Source organism: Galeopterus variegatus, unplaced genomic scaffold, assembly GCF_000696425.1.
Source record: "Galeopterus variegatus unplaced genomic scaffold, G_variegatus-3.0.2 Scaffold4029, whole genome shotgun sequence".
NCBI lineage: Eukaryota > Metazoa > Chordata > Mammalia > Dermoptera > Cynocephalidae > Galeopterus > Galeopterus variegatus.
The window spans coordinates 103325-121973 of NW_007730140.1; the positions used below are offsets into that span (position 1 = coordinate 103325).

Below are 18649 nucleotides of genomic sequence, written 5' to 3' on the forward strand. Positions count from 1 at the left end.
AGGGTAGTTCCACTTTATTGCCGTTACACTGCAATTTATATAAGCAAGCAAGTAGGGGCTTTCCATGAACTAACCAGTCAATTAAAGGATCATGTGCAGGCATGCATTTTGTACTAACATGTTGAGCATAGTGATCACGCAGGGTTCACAAGTGCAGAAATACTGGAGGACCAATAAAAACCTTTTGGAGGGCCGGCCCGGTGGCGCACTGGATAGTGTGCCGCTTGGGAAGCGCGGCAGCGCTCCCGTCCGAGGGTTCGGATCCCACATACAGACCGGCTCCCGCTCGCTGGCTGAGCGAGGTGCGGGAGCAACACCGAGGTTTGCAATCCCGTTGCCGGTCCCTGGTCCGGTACGGGGGCAACACTGAGGGTTGCGATCCGTTGCCGGACACGGAAAAAAAAAAAAAAGACAAAAAAAAAAAAAAAAAAGATTACTGTGGATTTTTTGAAGGGCGATATTTACCCAAGGGTTTTGGGGGTTTTTCTTGGGCCACATTTCCTACCACTTGGGTGAGCATAATTATGGATCCTAGATTTTGTCGATGAGAGCCATGATTTTAGTATAAATTAAAGGACCAAACATTGCCACTGAGAGGAGGATTAAGAGGGGGCGTGCTAAGGCAGATATTAAGGTGGTAAGCCAGGGAGAACTGTTAAACCAAGATTGATACCAGCTCTCATTGGCTCTCTCTCTGTCTTTCCAAGCTCTCTCTAACCTTTCTCATAGATTCTTTTACTATTCCTGAATGGTTGGCATAAAAGCAACATTCTTCCCTGAGAGCTGCACATAAGCCTCCCTGTTGTAAAAATAGGAGGTCTAATGCCCTTCTATTTTGTAATACAACTTCAGAAAGAGAAGTTAATGATTTTTGCAAATGGATAATTGATGTTTCAAGCCTATCTAGATCTATGTCTATAGCCTCCCTTAAAGCTTGTGTATGGGAGCGCCTACAATCCCCAATAAAGTACTAATGGTAACAGCAGCCCCTATTGCCCTTTACTGCAGTGAGGAAAGTTACTTGTCTAGTATTGAAGCATTTCTTCTGCTTTATGCAATAATATTTGGGGAACAATATCTACTGATACACAAGTTTCATGAGATAAGGATAAACATGCAAGCAGTAAGCCCTGATTTGGTACATAATCATTGCCCAAGGCTGGGTTTAGCCCAGGTGCTGTTGAGCATAATGGTATTGGAACAAAGGGAGGGGTTGTTTACACCAACACATAATCCTTTTCCCAACATATGTTGTATGGTTAAACCAGGATGAGTTCTGTTGTAATTAATGGCACACTGGGTGCTGTTAGTGGGGAAGATGGTTACATTACTTAACGCCACAGCCTCAAAATATGGGGGATGAGCATCATAACATAACCAATAATCTTTTGTCCAGGTTTGTTGCACTGGTAGGTGATTGGTTCCCCATGTGCTGGAGAGCCAGATGGTCCATAGGATGACCAGGTGATGCATCATGTTGCTGTTGATGGTGTTAAGGACAAAGGCAATCAGGATTGGAGTGAAACTCTCCCTGGAGGATTAAGAGGCAGGTTCAACCTGGTTGTCACATAAGTCTCCTGAAAGAGAAGAAATTGGCCTCAGGGTTGTTGTCCCTAGGCTGGGTTATTGGTTCAAGATTTTGAGGTACAAATTTAAGGTTTTTGGCTGATATCCATATGGGGCAGGGTTTGTCAAAGGGAAATACACACCCAAATCCCCTTCCCATAGTTAGGAGTGGGTCAGGTCCTCTCCAGTGTCCGGAAATGGGGTCTTTCCATCTAACTTGTGCCTTGGGCTTTATGTCTTGATTAGACCAGTGCTTTTGAAAAGGTGTCATTAGCTCATTTTTGGAAAAATTTAGAATGCTGTATGGAATACCTGTGGTGTGGCGAATGCACCAGCTTGAAAGGAGCTCCTGAAATGCACGGCTAACAAAACAGGGGCCATTATCAGTTTTAATTGGATTGGGGAGTCCAAGTGTTGCAAAACATTGTAAAAGGTGACTTTGGGCATGTCAAGCCTTTTCCCCTGAATGAGCGGTAGCACAGCAGGCATGAGAATAGGTATCAACAGTAACAAAAACATACTTGAGCTTTCTAAAAGGAGAAAAATGAGTAATAGCAATTTGCCATAATATGTTGGGTTTTAATCCCCTAGGGTTAACTCCTGGGGATTGTAAAGGGGGCACCTGTAAGGAAGGCAAAACTTACAAGTATGAACAATCTTTTTTAAATCTTTACTAGGGATTTGCAGGAACTGTTTATGTAGGCCCTTCCAATTTATATGAGTTAGGGCATGGAGATTAGATGCATCTTGTAAAGTTAAAACATGGGGGTTAGAAGAGGCTGTTTTGTCTGCTAAAAAGTTTCCTAGTGAAAGTAGACCCAGCAATTTTTGATGGCCTCTAAGATGCTGTATATAGATGGGTTGGGCCTGTTTGAATAACAATGACCAGGCCTGTATCATAAGAGGCGTAATTGGGTTGTTATCTACACGAATATGGGAATTAAGCAACCCTGGCAGCAAATTAGTCGCATACAAACTGTCAGGAAATAAATTTATGGGTCCTGAGACCTTATTAAGTGCTAAAACTGTAGCTAAGAGTTCTTTAAACTGTGCAGATCCTTCACAGGGGTCATAGTACTTTTGAGGGACAATGTTAGATGACAGTTGTTTTACATGTGGCAAAAAGACAATAACAGCAGCCTCATGTTTACCCCCATCGTGAACACATTACGGGCATCAGGCATGGGTTTGTGTAGAAATAATTGAGGTGCTCTCCAGTTTAAACGGCCAAAAGAAGTGACCCACTTATAAGGCCCGTAGTGACAATCAAGGATGCCAGCGAAACCCTGTAGTGCCAAGACCATTCTAGGATTGTTTCTGTAGATCCATTCTAGGTCACTCAATTGGTTTGGAACAATTATTTTGTTAGGTTCCCATGCATAGCATCAGAGTGCTATGTCCCTTCCCTTTTGTGTTAAGTCAGCCATTTGGTCTATATAGGTATAGACTAGAGGGAATCCCCCCAGAGATATATGAATCCATTGTAAGGGGTTTCCCCCTTGAACTAGGACTGCCATGAGGATGGTGGGATTAGGCAGAATCCATAATTGCAAGTCTTTTGAGGGAGAGTATCTAGCAAGCTGAGCCTGGTTGAGAGAATTTTGAACCTCTTGTAAGAGCTGTTTATGTGCAACTGAAAGCGAGATTTTATCATGAGGCAGGCTGTCCCTTAATAGGTTAAAAAGAGGTAACAGCTGGCCCATTGAAATGGGAATCCAGAGCTGTAGCCAAATAATTTCACCTAAAAGGCGTTGTAAATCAACCAAAGAACAAGAATCTGGGATACAAAGTTGAGGTTTTAAAGGACTAATGCCTTGCAAGGTTAACTGGGTACNCAAAAACATGCTTGAGCTTTCTAAAAGGAGAAAAATGAGTAACATCAATTTGCCATCATATGTTGGGTTTTAATCCCCTAGGGTTAACTCCTGGGGATTGTAAAGGGGGCACCTGTAAGGAAGGCAAAACTTACAAGTATGAACAATCTTTTTTAAATCTTTACTAGGGATTTGCAGGAACTGTTTATGTAGGCCCTTCCAATTTATATGAGTTAGGGCATGGAGATTAGATGCATCTTGTAAAGTTAAAACATGGGGGTTAGAAGAGGCTGTTTTGTCTGCTAAAAAGTTTCCTAGTGAAAGTAGACCCAGCAATTTTTGATGGCCTCTAAGATGCTGTATATAGATGGGTTGGGCCTGTTTGAATAACAATGACCAGGCCTGTATCATAAGAGGCGTAATTGGGTTGTTATCTACACGAATATGGGAATTAAGCAACCCTGGCAGCAAATTAGTCGCATACAAACTGTCAGGAAATAAATTTATGGGTCCTGAGACCTTATTAAGTGCTAAAACTGTAGCTAAGAGTTCTTTAAACTGTGCAGATCCTTCACAGGGGTCATAGTACTTTTGAGGGACAATGTTAGATGACAGTTGTTTTACATGTGGCAAAAAGACAATAACAGCAGCCTCATGTTTACCCCCATCGTGAACACATTACGGGCATCAGGCATGGGTTTGTGTAGAAATAATTGAGGTGCTCTCCAGTTTAAACGGCCAAAAGAAGTGACCCACTTATAAGGCCCGTAGTGACGATCAAGGATGCCAGCGAAACCCTGTAGTGCCAAGACCATTCTAGGATTGTTTCTGTAGATCCATTCTAGGTCACTCAATTGGTTTGGAACAATTATTTTGTTAGGTTCCCATGCATAGCATCAGAGTGCTATGTCCCTTCCCTTTTGTGTTAAGTCAGCCATTTGGTCTATATAGGTATAGACTAGAGGGAATCCCCCCAGAGATATATGAATCCATTGTAAGGGGTTTCCCCCTTGAACTAGGACTGCCATGAGGATGGTGGGATTAGGCAGAATCCATAATTGCAAGTCTTTTGAGGGAGAGTATCTAGCAAGCTGAGCCTGGTTGAGAGAATTTTGAACCTCTTGTAAGAGCTGTTTATGTGCAACTGACAGCGAGATTTTATCATGAGGCAGGCTGTCCCTTAATAGGTTAAAAAGAGGTAACAGCTGGCCCATTGAAATGGGAATCCAGAGCTGTAGCCAAATAATTTCACCTAAAAGGCGTTGTAAATCAACCAAAGAACAAGAATCTGGGATACAAAGTTGAGGTTTTAAAGGACTAATGCCTTGCAAGGTTAACTGGGTACCTAAAATTTTAAAAGGCGGAACAACTTGGATTTTATCAGCTGCAACATGCAAGTTACCCTTTGTAAGGCACATTTGCAGGACTTTAAATGCCTCGGCTAATTGAGAAGTATTTAGGGCTCCTAAGATAATATCATGCATGTAAATGTACATTTCAACATGGGGGAGCCTTTTGACAGGTTGGAGTAATTCACAAACATAGTTTTGGCAAAAGGACGGACTATTGGCCATACCTTGAGGCAAAACCATCCATTCCAAACGTTTATCTGGCCCCTTAAAATTAGTTGAGGTGACCGAAAAGGCAAATTTTTCATAATACTGTGAGTTTAAAGGAATGGAAAAGAAGCAGTCCCTCATATCTACAACCATGAGGCATAAGTTACTAGGGATGGCCGGTACCCAAAGCAATCCCCTTAGGGGGGTTCCCTGTAGCAACATTCTTTCATTAATTTTTCTAAGATACTGTAACAGTCTCCATTTTCCTGAAGACTTTTTAATGACAAAAATAGGGGTATTCCAGGGGCTAGTGGATGGGCGAATATGTTTTAATTTTAATTGCTCTGCGATAAGTTCCTGAAGTGCTTGCAACTTATTAGCTGGGAGAGGCCACTGCTCCACCCAAATTGGGGGTCCTGGTTTCCAACGGATGGGAGGTACTGGGGAGGCAGTGGCCTTTAGGATTGGGGGTGTACCTTCCATCTTGTAAGTGGCTTTCCCTCCCGCATGTTTTGGAATTCAGGGTCCCTTCTATAATTTGGGCAAGAAGTGAGGTTGAACTGCTGCTGGTACTCCTCCTCATCTAAAATGTCATCATAAAATTCTTTATAATCAGTGGTGATAGAGGTGTCTGCTTGTCCCAGAATGTCTTGGCCTAGGAGGATTGCATTAAGTCCTGTGGCTATAAGAGGTTTGACTTCCCCTCTTGTGCCATCAGCATCTTTCCAGGGGAGCTAGCGAACAGTTTCTTTGGACTATTTCCTCCGACCCCCATTATTTGTGGTCCTGGGACCATCCTCCAGCTATTAGGAACTTCCTCCTCTCTAAGGACCATGCAGTCAGCTCTGGTGTCAATTAGGCATCAGAAATTTTTTCTCCTGATCATTTTATCAATTTTGGGTCTTAACCCAGGCACAATAGGTACCATCCAGTTAGCCCTTGAAGGTTTTCAGGCTTTGTTAACTCCTATTAGCTCTGTGGGGGGTCGGTGTGAGTTGCACCCGGGTTTAGGTTGACTTAGAGGGTTTCTAACTTGTGGTGGTGGAAGATGGGGTCCCCCTTGGGATGACGGGTCTACGGGCTGCCTCTTCTAATTTAAAGGATTGCCATCCTTATCAAATTTAGATTTACAATCTGCCTTTCACTGGTAGCCCTTTTTGCATCTTGGGCATGGGGTGGTGAGAGGTTTTTGGCCTTTTGGTTTTGAATTATTTGGGGGACAGCTATTTTTAAACTGTCCCTGTTCCCCACAGCCAGAGCAATGGCCTGTTTTATTACCAGAGAGGCCGTTTCCAGGGGAGGTCATGATATTAAAGGCCTTAGTCATTGCCTCGGTGAGGGTGTCAGTTTGGGCTTAGAGGGCAGTAGCAGTGGTGCGGGCTTGATGGCCTTCAGTCCCCACATCACTAGAGGCGATAATCCACCTTTCTCTGGAGTGGTCCTTTTGACCCATGCAGACCAGTTTGTGATCTGATGTCATTCCCTCCCATACCAGCATTTTAACAAACTGGTCTCTTAGGGGCCCTGGGGGGAATTTCCTTTGTATGCTTTTTTTTACCCTATCAATGAAGGGAGGTCCTCATTGTTTCTCTGGGTGATGCCTGATATGGGGGGCTCTGTAGGGCCCTCCGCAAGTTTTTTCCAAGCTGCTAAGCAGATGGCCCTAACCTGGTCTTGATATGGAGTGGGGATAGTGACTTGCTGAATTCCTGTGCTGTAGTGGTCTGCCACTCCAGATAGCATCCCAAAGGTTATTGGGATAACTGGATTAGCAGCCTGATTCCTCTCTGCCTGAGCATGGCATTCTTCTTTAAAATAAGGTGCAAAATTTAGTATACTGGGGACCTGAGATTACTGCCCTACACAGCATTTTCCAATCCTGGGTGGTGCAGGGTTGGTGTGCTAATCCCTGGAGGATGGTTTCCACCCATGGGGAATTCGAACCATCTTTGGCCACAGCCTTTTTTTTTTAGCTCTTTTAGGTCTGTAGCCTCCCAGGGGTACCAGGGTCCCCCAGGGTTGATATTGACAGGAAAAACCTGTGGTTGGTAAGGAAAGGGTGGTGGAGTTTCCCAGGGATTCCCCATTGGCTCATGCTGTTTATAGTTAACATTAATGGGGAAAGCTTGAGGCTGGTGGTGAAAGGGTGGGGGAGCCTCCCAGGGATCATTTAGTTGCAATTTGTGTTGCCATCTGGCTGTTATTTCTTTATTGTTCGTGGCCCCCTCCTGTAAGTCTTTAGTGAGAGGAGGGAGGGGAGGGTAAAGGCCCTCCCCAGAGGGCTTACGCTGGGGAAAGTCCCAGTCCTCTTGTGACCCCCCACCCCACGTTCCTCTGGGGAGACCCCGGTACTATTTGTTGGCTGGAAGGTATCCTGGGCATGACCTTGTGAACAGACAGTTAGGCCACCCTTAATACGCTCCCTTTCAAACTTTTCCCACTGCTCTTCTAAGTCTAGGGAGGTAGGGGTATGACTATCACCTTTGTGGCCTTGTGAGAAGCAAAACTTAAGGGCTGAAATAGGGTAAAACCCTAAGGCTGGGTCCTCCCCACAGCGAACCTCATGCTGCCGGGCAAGGGTTTGTACACGGTCCCACGTGTCCCAAGAAAACAGGTTGGCCGAGACAATCCAGGGTGCCAGTGCTAGAACGGTTTCCCAGGTCTTGGCAGCCATACTGGCAGAAATCTCAAGTCCTCTACTTTCTTTTTTTTTTCCCCTTTTTGTCTTTTGTCATGTCCGGCAATGGATCGCAACCCTCAGTGTTGCGCCCGGACCGGACCGGGACCGGCAATGGGATCACAACCCTCGGTGCTGCGCCCGCACCTCGCTCAGCCAGTGAGCGGGAACCGGTCTGTATGTGGGATCCGAACCCTCGGCGGGAGCCCCGCCACATTCCCAAACGGCGCACTGTAGCAGTGCGCCACCAGGCCGGCCCTCAAGTCCTCTACTTTCTAACAAATATTTTAATGCCTTAAGGGCTGGTTTGTCCATTTTGCCCGTGGTATTTCCCATGGTGTTTAGGCTTATAGAAACAGAAAGAAAGCAGCTGAGGGTTATCACCAGAAAAAACCTGATGGGACTGGTGATGGCCAGTATTTTGGGAAAAGGGGATGGCCGGTCCCTCAGCTGGGAAAAGGCAAGGAGGACTTTGACCCAGTCAGGCTTCCTCTACTGGAGCTGACTGATATGAGACCTTCAAGGTCTACCAGAGAGTAATCCTGGCCACGACCTGTCAATTGTCCCACACCCATCTGCTTCTTTGCTGAAAGTCACGGAACAGAGAAGGAAAGGATAGTGGGAAATAAGAGTGGGAGGAATAAGAAAAGAGTGAAAACGACTTACCCTATTAGCCTGTTGGGAATAAAGAGACTCACCTTGAAAACGTCCATTACCCCAAGATGGCGTTTCTCCAGAGGGAAGCTCCTCACTGAGGCTCATGGCCGCTCGTCGCCTCTCAAGGCCGCACAGTGGGTCAGTTCTTATGTGGTGGGCCCCACGTTGGGCGCCAGCTTCTGTGGGGGTGCGCCCGGGCTCTTCTTACAGACCCAGAAGGAAAAGGAGCTGACAGGCTTACCCCCGGTGTTGGGACCGAGGGATCTCGGGGAAAAGTGAGCCTGCTGCCCACCAACCCAGCCCCATGAAAGAGACACTCAGACGTGGCAGGGGTTCTGTCAGGGCAGTTCCACTTTATTGCCGTTACACTGCAATTTATGTAAGCAAGCAAGTAGGGGCTTTCCATGAACTGACCAATCAATTAAAGGATCACACAGGCATGCATTTTGTACTAACATGTTGAGCATAGCGATCATGCAGGGTTCACGAGTGTGGAAATACTGGAGGACCAATAAAAATCTTTTGGAGCTATCTTGGGTTATGTCTCCCATACTTCCTGCAGGTGCCATCTTCATCCTCCACGCATAGGCACCATGTGGCTCACAGATAATGTTTGCTCCTAAAAATGAGCCCAACACCATGTGAATGTAGAGAATGTGGAAAAACTTTTAATCAGAAGTCACACCTTAGCAGGCATCAGAGAATTCACACAGGTGAGAAATCATATGAACACTAAAAATGTAGGAAAGCTTTTCACAAAAAGTTGTACTTCAGCATTGATGGAGTTTGGATGTTCTGTCCCCTCCAAAACTCATGTGGAAATTCTCCAATGTGGCAGTGTTGGAAACTGATTGAGTCATGGGGGTGGATCCCTCATGAATGGGTTAATGTTCTCCCTGGTGGGGGGAGTAATGAGTGAGTTCTCACTCTATTAGTTTCTGTGAGAGCTTGTTGTTTATAGGACCCTGGCACTTCCTCTCTCTCTTGCTTCCTCTCACCATGTGGTCTGCTCATACCTACTGGCAGCCTGCCACTTTCCATCATGAGTAGAAGCAGCCTGAGTCCTGTGCCAGATGCAACTGTCCCAGAATGGTAAGCCATATAAACCTCCTTCCTTTATAAATTACCCATTCTCAGGTATTTCTGTCATAGCAACACAAAATGGACTAAAATAAGCATTCATTAGAGAACTCACTCAGGTGAGAAGACATATGAATGTAAACACTGGAAAAGCTTTTAACCAGAAGTCACACCTCAGCATTCATCAGAGAATTCACACTGTGGAGAAACCATATGAATGTAGAGAATGTGGAAAAAATCAAACTTCACATCTTAGCAGGCATCAGAAAATTCACACAGGTGAGAAAACATTAACATTAAGAATGTGTAAAAGTTTTTAGTGAAAAGTCATACTTCAGCATTCATCAGAGAACTCACAGGTGAGAAACCATATTAATGTAAAGAACGTGGGAAAACTTAATGAAAAGCTAGACCTCAGAAGGCATGAGAGAACTTTCACAGATGAGAAACCATATGAATGCAAGTGTGAAAAAGCTTTTAATAAAAAGCCACATCTCAGCAGCCATCAAAAATTCACATAGGTGGGAAACTGTGAATGTAAAGAATGTGGAAAAACAGTTTACTGGAATTCACCATAATAGACGTGAACAAATTCACACATGGGAAAATCTCAACTTATGTAATGACTGCTGGAGAAGGTTTTGCCATAAATCACGTCATGTTTCATCACAGAATTCACATCAAGAAGAAGCCCTATAAATGCACAACTGTCCCTTGGTATTGGAGAGTGGTTCCTGGAGCCCCTGTTGATGAAAACACTTGCAAATGATGAAGCCCCTTCTATAAATGGCATACTGTTTCAATATTATCTATGAACTTTTTTCCATGTCCTTAACATCTTGAGTCAAATATATTACTGAATACAGAATTCCTTGTAAATAGTTATACTGTGTTTTTACTTGTATTATAGTTTTTTTCTTTTCATTTTTGTAATTGTTGAATCAGCAGATGTGCAACCCTCAGATATAGAAGGAGGTCAATAATTGTGAAAACATCTTTTTTCAGCAGTTAAAGGGCTGGCCATAGTGTACTGTTGGTTAGAGCATGGTGCTGATAACACCATGGGTCCCTGTACTGGCCAGCCACTGGGGGGAATGGAATACTACTCTGCTATAAAAAAAGAATGAAATACTGCCATTTGCAACAACATGGATGGACCTAGAGAGAATTATATTAAGTGAAACGAGTCAGGCACAGAAAGAAATATCACATGTTCTCACTTATTTGTGGGAGCTAAAAATAAACAAGTACACAAATAACCTGGCGTGGAGGGAAGAAACAACAATTACAATTCCTTGAAGTTGATACGACAAGTGAACAGAAAGGTTTTTGGAAGGGAGGGGGAGAGGAAGGAGGGAAGGAGTTTTCGGTAATGGGTGACAATAATCAACCACATTGTATATCGACAAAATCTAAAAAAAAAAAAAAAGTTAAAATGGAAAATATTGTTATATATATTTCACCATATTACAAATAAATGAAAAATTTTTAGAAAGTAAAGTAAAAACACACTGCAGCAGGCATGAGATAATTTACACGGGGGAAATTCTGCATGGATTAGATGGGGTACATATTTTCTACAAGCACCTTTTTTGTCTTGTACACATGCCTGCAATCTCAGCCTTTAATTATTGTGTGTGGAGTCATGTAATTTATCTGTGTTCAGGGGAGTATGGATACAGATGATAAACTACTTCTGGGCCAGGCAATAAAAAAATATGCAATTGTCCCTGATTTCTCATTCTCTGGGACAGAAGGACAGATGAATCCTAGGGTAGAGTCGGGGGCCATAGGTGGGAGAAATTTACCATACTTTGAGACAGACTGAATTGAAGAAACCATAGTTCTTTCCAACTCTATCCCCAAATCCTCTATTCATACTTTATGTAAGAAGTGCCATTTCATGTGTGATCTCTTTGTGTTACAACACAAGTAGCCCACTGTACTGACTTTATGAACTTTCTGAGAGAAGTTACCAGTTCTTGAATGTGAGAATATTCACACAGAAGAGAAACCTGTATTGTCACCTTTTACACCCAAGTCTTCTTATGGGAAAATTCAGTTATGGGGAGAAACAATGGAATACATACAGAACACCTTACCAGGTAGGGACTTCTCATTGAATAGTGACAATAAGTTTATCTTCATCAATGTCTTTAATGTGTCAAAGCTTTCAACATAACTTTAATTTTTATATATCAGGTAATTTGAAATGAAAACTCAATTTATGTAATGTGAAGGCAAATTTTCAAATAGAATTGATAAATGTAGGATCAAAACTATTTAAAAAGTTTTGACTAACAACAGTTAAATATGAGTGGTGATATTGCCTGACGGGACATTTGGCTATGTCTGAAGACATTTTTGTTGTCATAACTGGAAGTTAAAACGTCTACTGGAAAGAAGCCAGAGATGGTGCTACACAGCATACAATGCACAAAACAGCCCCACGTATGCTGCATTTATGCATATAAGTATTATTTGTTAAAAATTTATCTTGATAGAGGCCAGCACAAGTATGGATAAGAAATACCTATACATAGGATAATAGTGTGACTTACATCAGAATTTTTTATTAGCCTCTTCATTGTTACAAATCATACTTATTCTTTATGCCCCTTATCCTTCCTCTCCCCCTTCTAGTCACCATAGATTTGTTCTCTCCATCTGATAGATTAACTGATCCTCTGTTGGTTTGTTGCATAGATCATCTGTCCTGTACTGAGACAGATGTGGTCAAGTCCTCCTGTGTTATCATAAATCAGATATTTCTTTTACTCTGAGGTGTGCTTTGTGGAGAGAGGTTTTTTTTCTGTCTCCACTGGTGCCTCTCCTTGTGTCAATGCAGTTGAGAGTCTGGTGTATTGTGCACAGTGGCTGTGACTGCTGCTATAGAGCGTAGCTGCTTTTGCAGTAGCCATGGCAACTGTGGCTATGTGGGCTACCTGCATAAAAGTGGTGTTTTGGGTGTGTTCTTTATGTGATTGTGGCTGGTTCGGGTTCCTCTGACTCCATGCCATAGTACCCTGGTGTGGCCCAGGGTGGTGGTGGTGGCTTTCCTAGTTATGGCTTGGTTCAGCTTTCCCAAGCTCCAGGTCTCTGGACCCTGGCAGGGCCCAGACAGTGGCAGCTGTTTGCCTAGTTATGGCTGTATTCAGCTTCCCCTGGCTCCATGCCTCCTCCTAAGATGTGGAGCAGTGGGGGAGGAGAAATGGGAGGGAATATAGGGTGGGAAGATGGGGAATGAGGTGGAGTATGATTGAAACCTGTGGCCTCCCTCATTCCTTCATGGGAGGCCAGGGGGCTTCTAGCAGTGTCTGGGTTGTCACTGTGCTGGATGCAGATGTCGGGGGGTGGTGGCTAAAGCCCTCAGCCCCCAAATGCCCCAGCCCAGGAGCCTGGGGTGCTTCCTACAGCAGCTCACCGGTTGTCCCTGGGCTGGTTTTGATGTCCAGGGGATGTGGCTGAGGCCCTTGGCACCCATTGCCCCAGCTTGGGAGACCAGGGCAATTTTTGTGGTGACATGATGGTCATCACTGGGCTGTTTGCAGATGTTGGGGATATGGCTAAGGCCCTTGGCCCTCCACCATCCCAGCTTGGGATCCCAGAGGACTACCAGCAGTTGCTTGGTGGTCATCACTGGGCTCATTATGGATTTGGGGGAGGGCATGGCCGAAGCCCTTGGCACCCCACAGCCCTGGCTTAGGATCCCAAGGTGCTTCCTGCAGCAGCTCTGTGTTTATCACTGGGCTCATTATGGACATCAGGGGGACGGTTGAGACACTTGGTCCCCCACAGCCCCATCTGAAGAGCCCAGGGTGCTTCCTGCAGTGGCTTGGTTGGATGCAGATGTTGGGGGGTTGTGACTGAGGCCCTTGGCCCCTCAGTACCCTGGCTCAGGGGCCCAGGGTGCTTCCTGTGGAGGCTCAGTGGTCATCACTGTGCTGGTTGTGGATGTTGGGTGGGTATGGCTGAGGCCCTTGTCCCTCCCACCTCCTTGGCTGGGAGCCCAGGGGCTTCCAGTCCTTCTAGATTTTATAGATGTTCTTTGGTGGTGTTAGCCCTTTACTAGTAAAGATCAAACTTTGTCTCTGATCTGCGGACATTTTATTTCTTTCACTTCTGTGTTGGATTACTCACTGTTCCCACCACTTAAATTCTGCACTGGAATTAATTTGTTGTCTTTGGCTTACTTCTAAAATGGAGGAACTTCCCATGGGGACCAGCACTTGAGCCCTGTGGTTTAGCTAAATTGCTGCTTTGCTTCTGATTCCCTGGGGAAGGCTTTCTGTGCAGCTCAGGTTTTAATGGTTGACTTTGTATGTACTTCCTGGTCTCATGAGGTCTGGTTCACCTGGGTTGTGTGTAAACTCTGGTCTGGGCCAGAGTCTTTTCAGCAAACTGCAACCCCAGCAATTCTGTATTACTGATCAGTCTACACTGAGTGATCCTGTGCTGATTGGAGCAGATTAGCTGTCTATGCTGTGCACCAATGTTCCCCTGATGGGCCATCTCCCCAACAGCCCACACTCCAAACACTTCCCATAGGACAGGCCATGCACTGGTTCCTTTTCACGACTCACTGGCCTCTTAGTGGTTACTTTTTTCTGTTGTCTGTGGCTCTTCACTTGTATATGGGTCCACAGAAACCCTGTTAGTGGTCTTGCTGGCCTGGGTGCCACTAAGTCCTCCCCTGCCAATTTCAAGCAACTTCATACAAAGGGCACAGCTGTGGCTTTTGACATCTCTTGCTCCATGTGTTCACAAGCTCCAGCCTTAAAGTGGCTGGGGCTCAAAATGGTGGGAGTGATCCTTTCTCTCATGGTTTCTCCTGCCTTCATGAACTCCATATGTCTTTCCTCCTCTTCCCCTGAGCTCTAGCAGCCCCACCTTGGCTGTCATTGCTTTTTAATGGTTGTAAATTCGTTGATTTGCAAGACAGAGGGATGCAGGGGACTATCTATTCTGCCATCTTGACTGGCTTACCTCAGAATTTTTGATATTAAATGCCACTTCTATATATTTTGTTAAATTTATTGCCTAAAGTACGTTGCTTCTTACTTTACTTCTACTCTCCTATTGAGATTTATATGTAGGAGATTTTTAGGAAACTTGTGTGGCCATTATTACAAAACTATCTCAAGTAAATGTATTTTTTTCTAATGTTTGAAGCTAGCACAGAGCCAGTCAGTGGGTTGAGTAGAAATACTTCCATGAGAATGCACAGATCAGGCACATAACTGTTAAGAGATTAAATCTGCAGTCATTTACACTGCTATGAACAGTAGTATTTATCGTATTCTATTTAGTGAGAAGTAGTGTCTGGAAGGAAGATGTATCCTTTATTCCTATTCCTCATATTTTTAAATGTGACCACATAATAGATATGATTATGTACCATGTACTCTGTGCTTCATGAATATCTTGTGTTTATATCTGCAGTGATGGAGTGCTATGTTTGTATCTTGCCACTAAGAGGGGCAACAGAGTAAATTCCAGTTTTACTTTTGTATTACCTTGTGCATGGTTCTACTTGCACATAGGTCTGCAGACCTAGCACTGGCCCCAGAGCCTGTTTTCACTGAAGGAGCCTCCTGGAGTCTGCAGTGTCCCCTTCTCTGTCCTCAGAGCCCTAGTGAGGGGAGGAAACCCAGGCCTCAAGGAGGAGTAAAAGTGAGTAAGACAAAAGGGTCCAGCACAGAGCCTGAGGTGTGGCTGAATGCAGGTGTTCCAGGGCCCTGTTGGCCACTTCCACTGGCACCCTTCTGTCCCCAAAACTCTAGTACCAGTGGGCAGAAACTACAGCACCAGTATTTCTTTATCATTATCCACTCTATTATTTTCTATATTTACAGCTATAAGTTTTATTCTAACCCCTTTATAAGTTTTGGTATGTCATGTTTTTGTTTTCAGTCTCAAAATGTTTCTAATATTTTGTGTGTGACTATGGCTTACTGGCTGTTTGGAGTTTGTTGTTTAATTTCCACATAATTGTGAACTACTGAAATATCCTTCAGTTTATCATTTTCAGTTTAAATCTATTGTAGTCAGAGAACATACTTTCTGTGATTTCAATCCTCACATTTGTTGACGCTATTTTATGGCCTAGCAAATGGTGTTTTCTGGGATCCTTCCATGTGCACTTGAACAGAATGTGTGTTCTGTTGTTGAGTGGTGTGTTGTATGTATACATGTCTGTAAAGTCAAGTTGCTTTATAATGTTGTCCAGGACTCCTAAACCATTGTCAGTGCTTTACCTAATTTTTCTATCCATTAGTGAAAGTTGCCCTAAACTTCTTCAAATATTTATATAGAATAGTCTACTTCTCTCTTAACTTCTTTCCTAATTATTTTCATTTAACGTTGGGCTTCTGTGTTTGATGCTTGTGTATCTATAATTGTCATGATGTTCTCATGATGGACACTTTTGTCATTATAAAATGTCCCTCTTTATCCCCAGTTACACTTTTGTTTTAATATTTATTTTGTATGGCCAGCCAGTATAGCTGTCTTTGGGTTCTGTTTACATTGCATATCTTTTGCCATCCATTAACTTTAAACCTATTTGTATCCTCGAATTTAAAGTGTTTTTCTTATGCACAATATTTAGTTTTTTTATTACTGATCAGTCTACACTGAGTGATCCTGTGCTGATTGGAGCAGATTAGCTGTCTATCAGAAATCCCTTTACATCTTCCATCATATCCAGCTTTGTACAAACACACATTTCTGTAACAAAGTTGATCATTAGACATCATTTGCTATTGTAGTAAATCAGATAAGATGCTCCAAAAAGAAACTGCCTAATAATGGCATCTCAACCAAAGGACTGATGACAAATCTGACTAAGCCTCCAAAACCAATGAACTCTGTTTCCAAGCAGCTTATGTGAACTTTCCCTTTAATGCCAATAAAAGCTTCTCTCACCCTTCCCTCACAGAATGCCTTCATGGCTTGTCATGGTGTGCATTCCAGATTTCAATCTAATTTTACATTTGTGAGTAAACAACATACTTGGAGATTATTTTATGTACTGTATTTTTTTCTAGGTAAACAGAAGAAAAGTACCTTAACATGTTACATGCCAATATGACAGCCCCACAGCTAACCCCATCCCCAATGGTGAAAAGTTAAAAACCTTTTCCTGGAAGATCAGAAACAAGATCAAGATATCCACCCTCCCTAACTTTGTTTATCACAGTACTAAAATTTCTAGTCAGAGAAATGGGGCAAAAACAAAATAAAGCAAAACAAAACAAAACAAAGATAAAAGACAACCAATTAGGAAATTTGGGCTATATGTTCTATTTTCCTATTAACACACTGATACAAGGTAGGACCCCAAATGAGTGTTTCCACTACACCACTTCTAGCATTTGTATATGTAAATATTCTGGAACATATGTATGTTGCAATTCAACATATTTCACCCAAATTTAGATAGAAAAAATACATACATAATTACATTCCTTGTGGTATACTGTTCCAGTAATTGTTCCAAATGACAAACCTTCAGGTATCCACATCCTCATGTAGTCCCCTCTGACTACATGGGCTTTGCCATTGGACTTGCTTTGGTCAAAAGGACATCAGTAAATGTGATGAAAACATACATTTAAAAAGTGCCTGCTACTAGGGACTGCATTCTTAGAAATGTTTATATTTGGATCAAGTCTGGGGCTATCCTGTTGGAGAAAAAGGGAATAGCCAAGAGTCAGCACACACAGGACATGTAGCAAAGCCATCTTGAACCAACCAGCCTCAGTCAAGGCACAAGGTGCCTAAAATCTCATTTGTAAACCAGACAACATCAGCAAAGGAATTTCCCAACTGAGCTCGGCCCAAATTCTGATCCACAGAAACATGATTAAATTAAATGATTCTTTTTAAGCCGATGCACATTTGTTGATTTCTTACATTGGAAAGCCTGATATATCTAAGCATATAAAAGTCAACATTTTTACCTATTTGAAGAGTGGGAGAGACACTTTCCAATTACATGCCAAATACACTTAGTAGAAATTTATAACCACAGGTAGAAATTTTGAAAACCACAAAAAAATCAAGTGAGTAAACCAATTTGGTTGAAGCTATGTACATAAAACAAAATCAATTTTCTGAAGATTAAAAGAACATGTCTTTTTTTTACATCATAACATAAGTCTGATAAGGGAGCACTGTACTGTGCTTTATTTACTTTTTATGGGTTTTGAGCAGAAATGTGATGTAGTCTGATTTTCCCATTTCAAATAATGTAAGACAGGATTCTTATTATTTTCCTGCACAATTTATGATTTTTAGGAACAGAAAACTATCATTAGGGAAAAACACTTATCAACCCTTTATAGTCATGTAATCTCCAGAAAGTGTTGGGATTAAAAATAGGTATGGATGTTTAAAATATGGCATTTTAAAGCAATGTTTGTAAGTTGACTTCAGTGTAACAAAAATGATGGCAAAACCAAACACCTCTTTTGAGTTAATTGTGGCAAAATTGATAACACTAATCAAAAGCAGAAAGACCTCAGGATAGATAGATCACAAGCATTTCTCTAGATGCCAAATTGGGTGACAGACTAGGTTTAAGAGATCTCAAGCTCTAAAAACAATCATTGAGGGAGAAATTTAAAACTAGATGAGTGAAAATTAAAAATAAATAAAATAAATAAAAATAGAAGTGTGTTTAGAGAGCTCTGTAGAGAGATTGTCTCAACTGTGACAAGTTATCACTGTACCCCAGTCCACAACTTCAAGACCACTCCAATAAGTAATATTTCCTAGGTCCTTGTCTATCATTAGCAGTCAGAATCACCTCTCCATTCTGGAAATTGGTTCAAACCCTCCAATATCACCAAGTCATTGATAGCTTCCAGAAAATGTAGTATCACTCAACTCTTGTTCACTGTTGGCAGTAGGATCAATAATTGTTTGGGACATGGAAAGCCAGGGTCTTGCCATTTCTGGGGCTCTTTTGCCTCTGTTCTGAATTCTTATTGAGAGGATTCAGGCCGTAGGAGCGTTCTTTCATGTGAAATTTCTATTCATACCATGCCTTCTTTCAAACTTCGTAAACCTCCTTTACTCCAAAGAAAACCAGACCATCATCTAGTACCCAAATTTCTCTCCTAGAAGTCACTGTCCTGGGACACTAGGTCCTGTATAAACTTCTGTAAACTCAAACAAGGAATGCTAGGCAGGCTGCACAGTACCAGAGGGGAACAGAAATTTCACTTGCCAAATAGACATCAAGAAACCCCACAAATACAGCTGCCACATAGTAAGTCTTGGCCTAAACA

General features: G+C 42.8%; 1 protein-coding gene across 1 annotated transcript in view; it reads left to right on the forward strand.

Annotated features, from left to right (window-relative positions):
- LOC103602140 (zinc finger protein 665-like) overlaps window positions 1–10122 on the forward strand; it is a 26633-nt gene extending 16511 nt beyond the window's left edge. The window contains 1 exon segment of the mRNA XM_008586563.1: window positions 10026–10122. Coding sequence (XP_008584785.1) covers window positions 10026–10122 — 97 coding nt within the window.
- Window positions 10123–18649: the final 8527 nt, after the last annotated feature.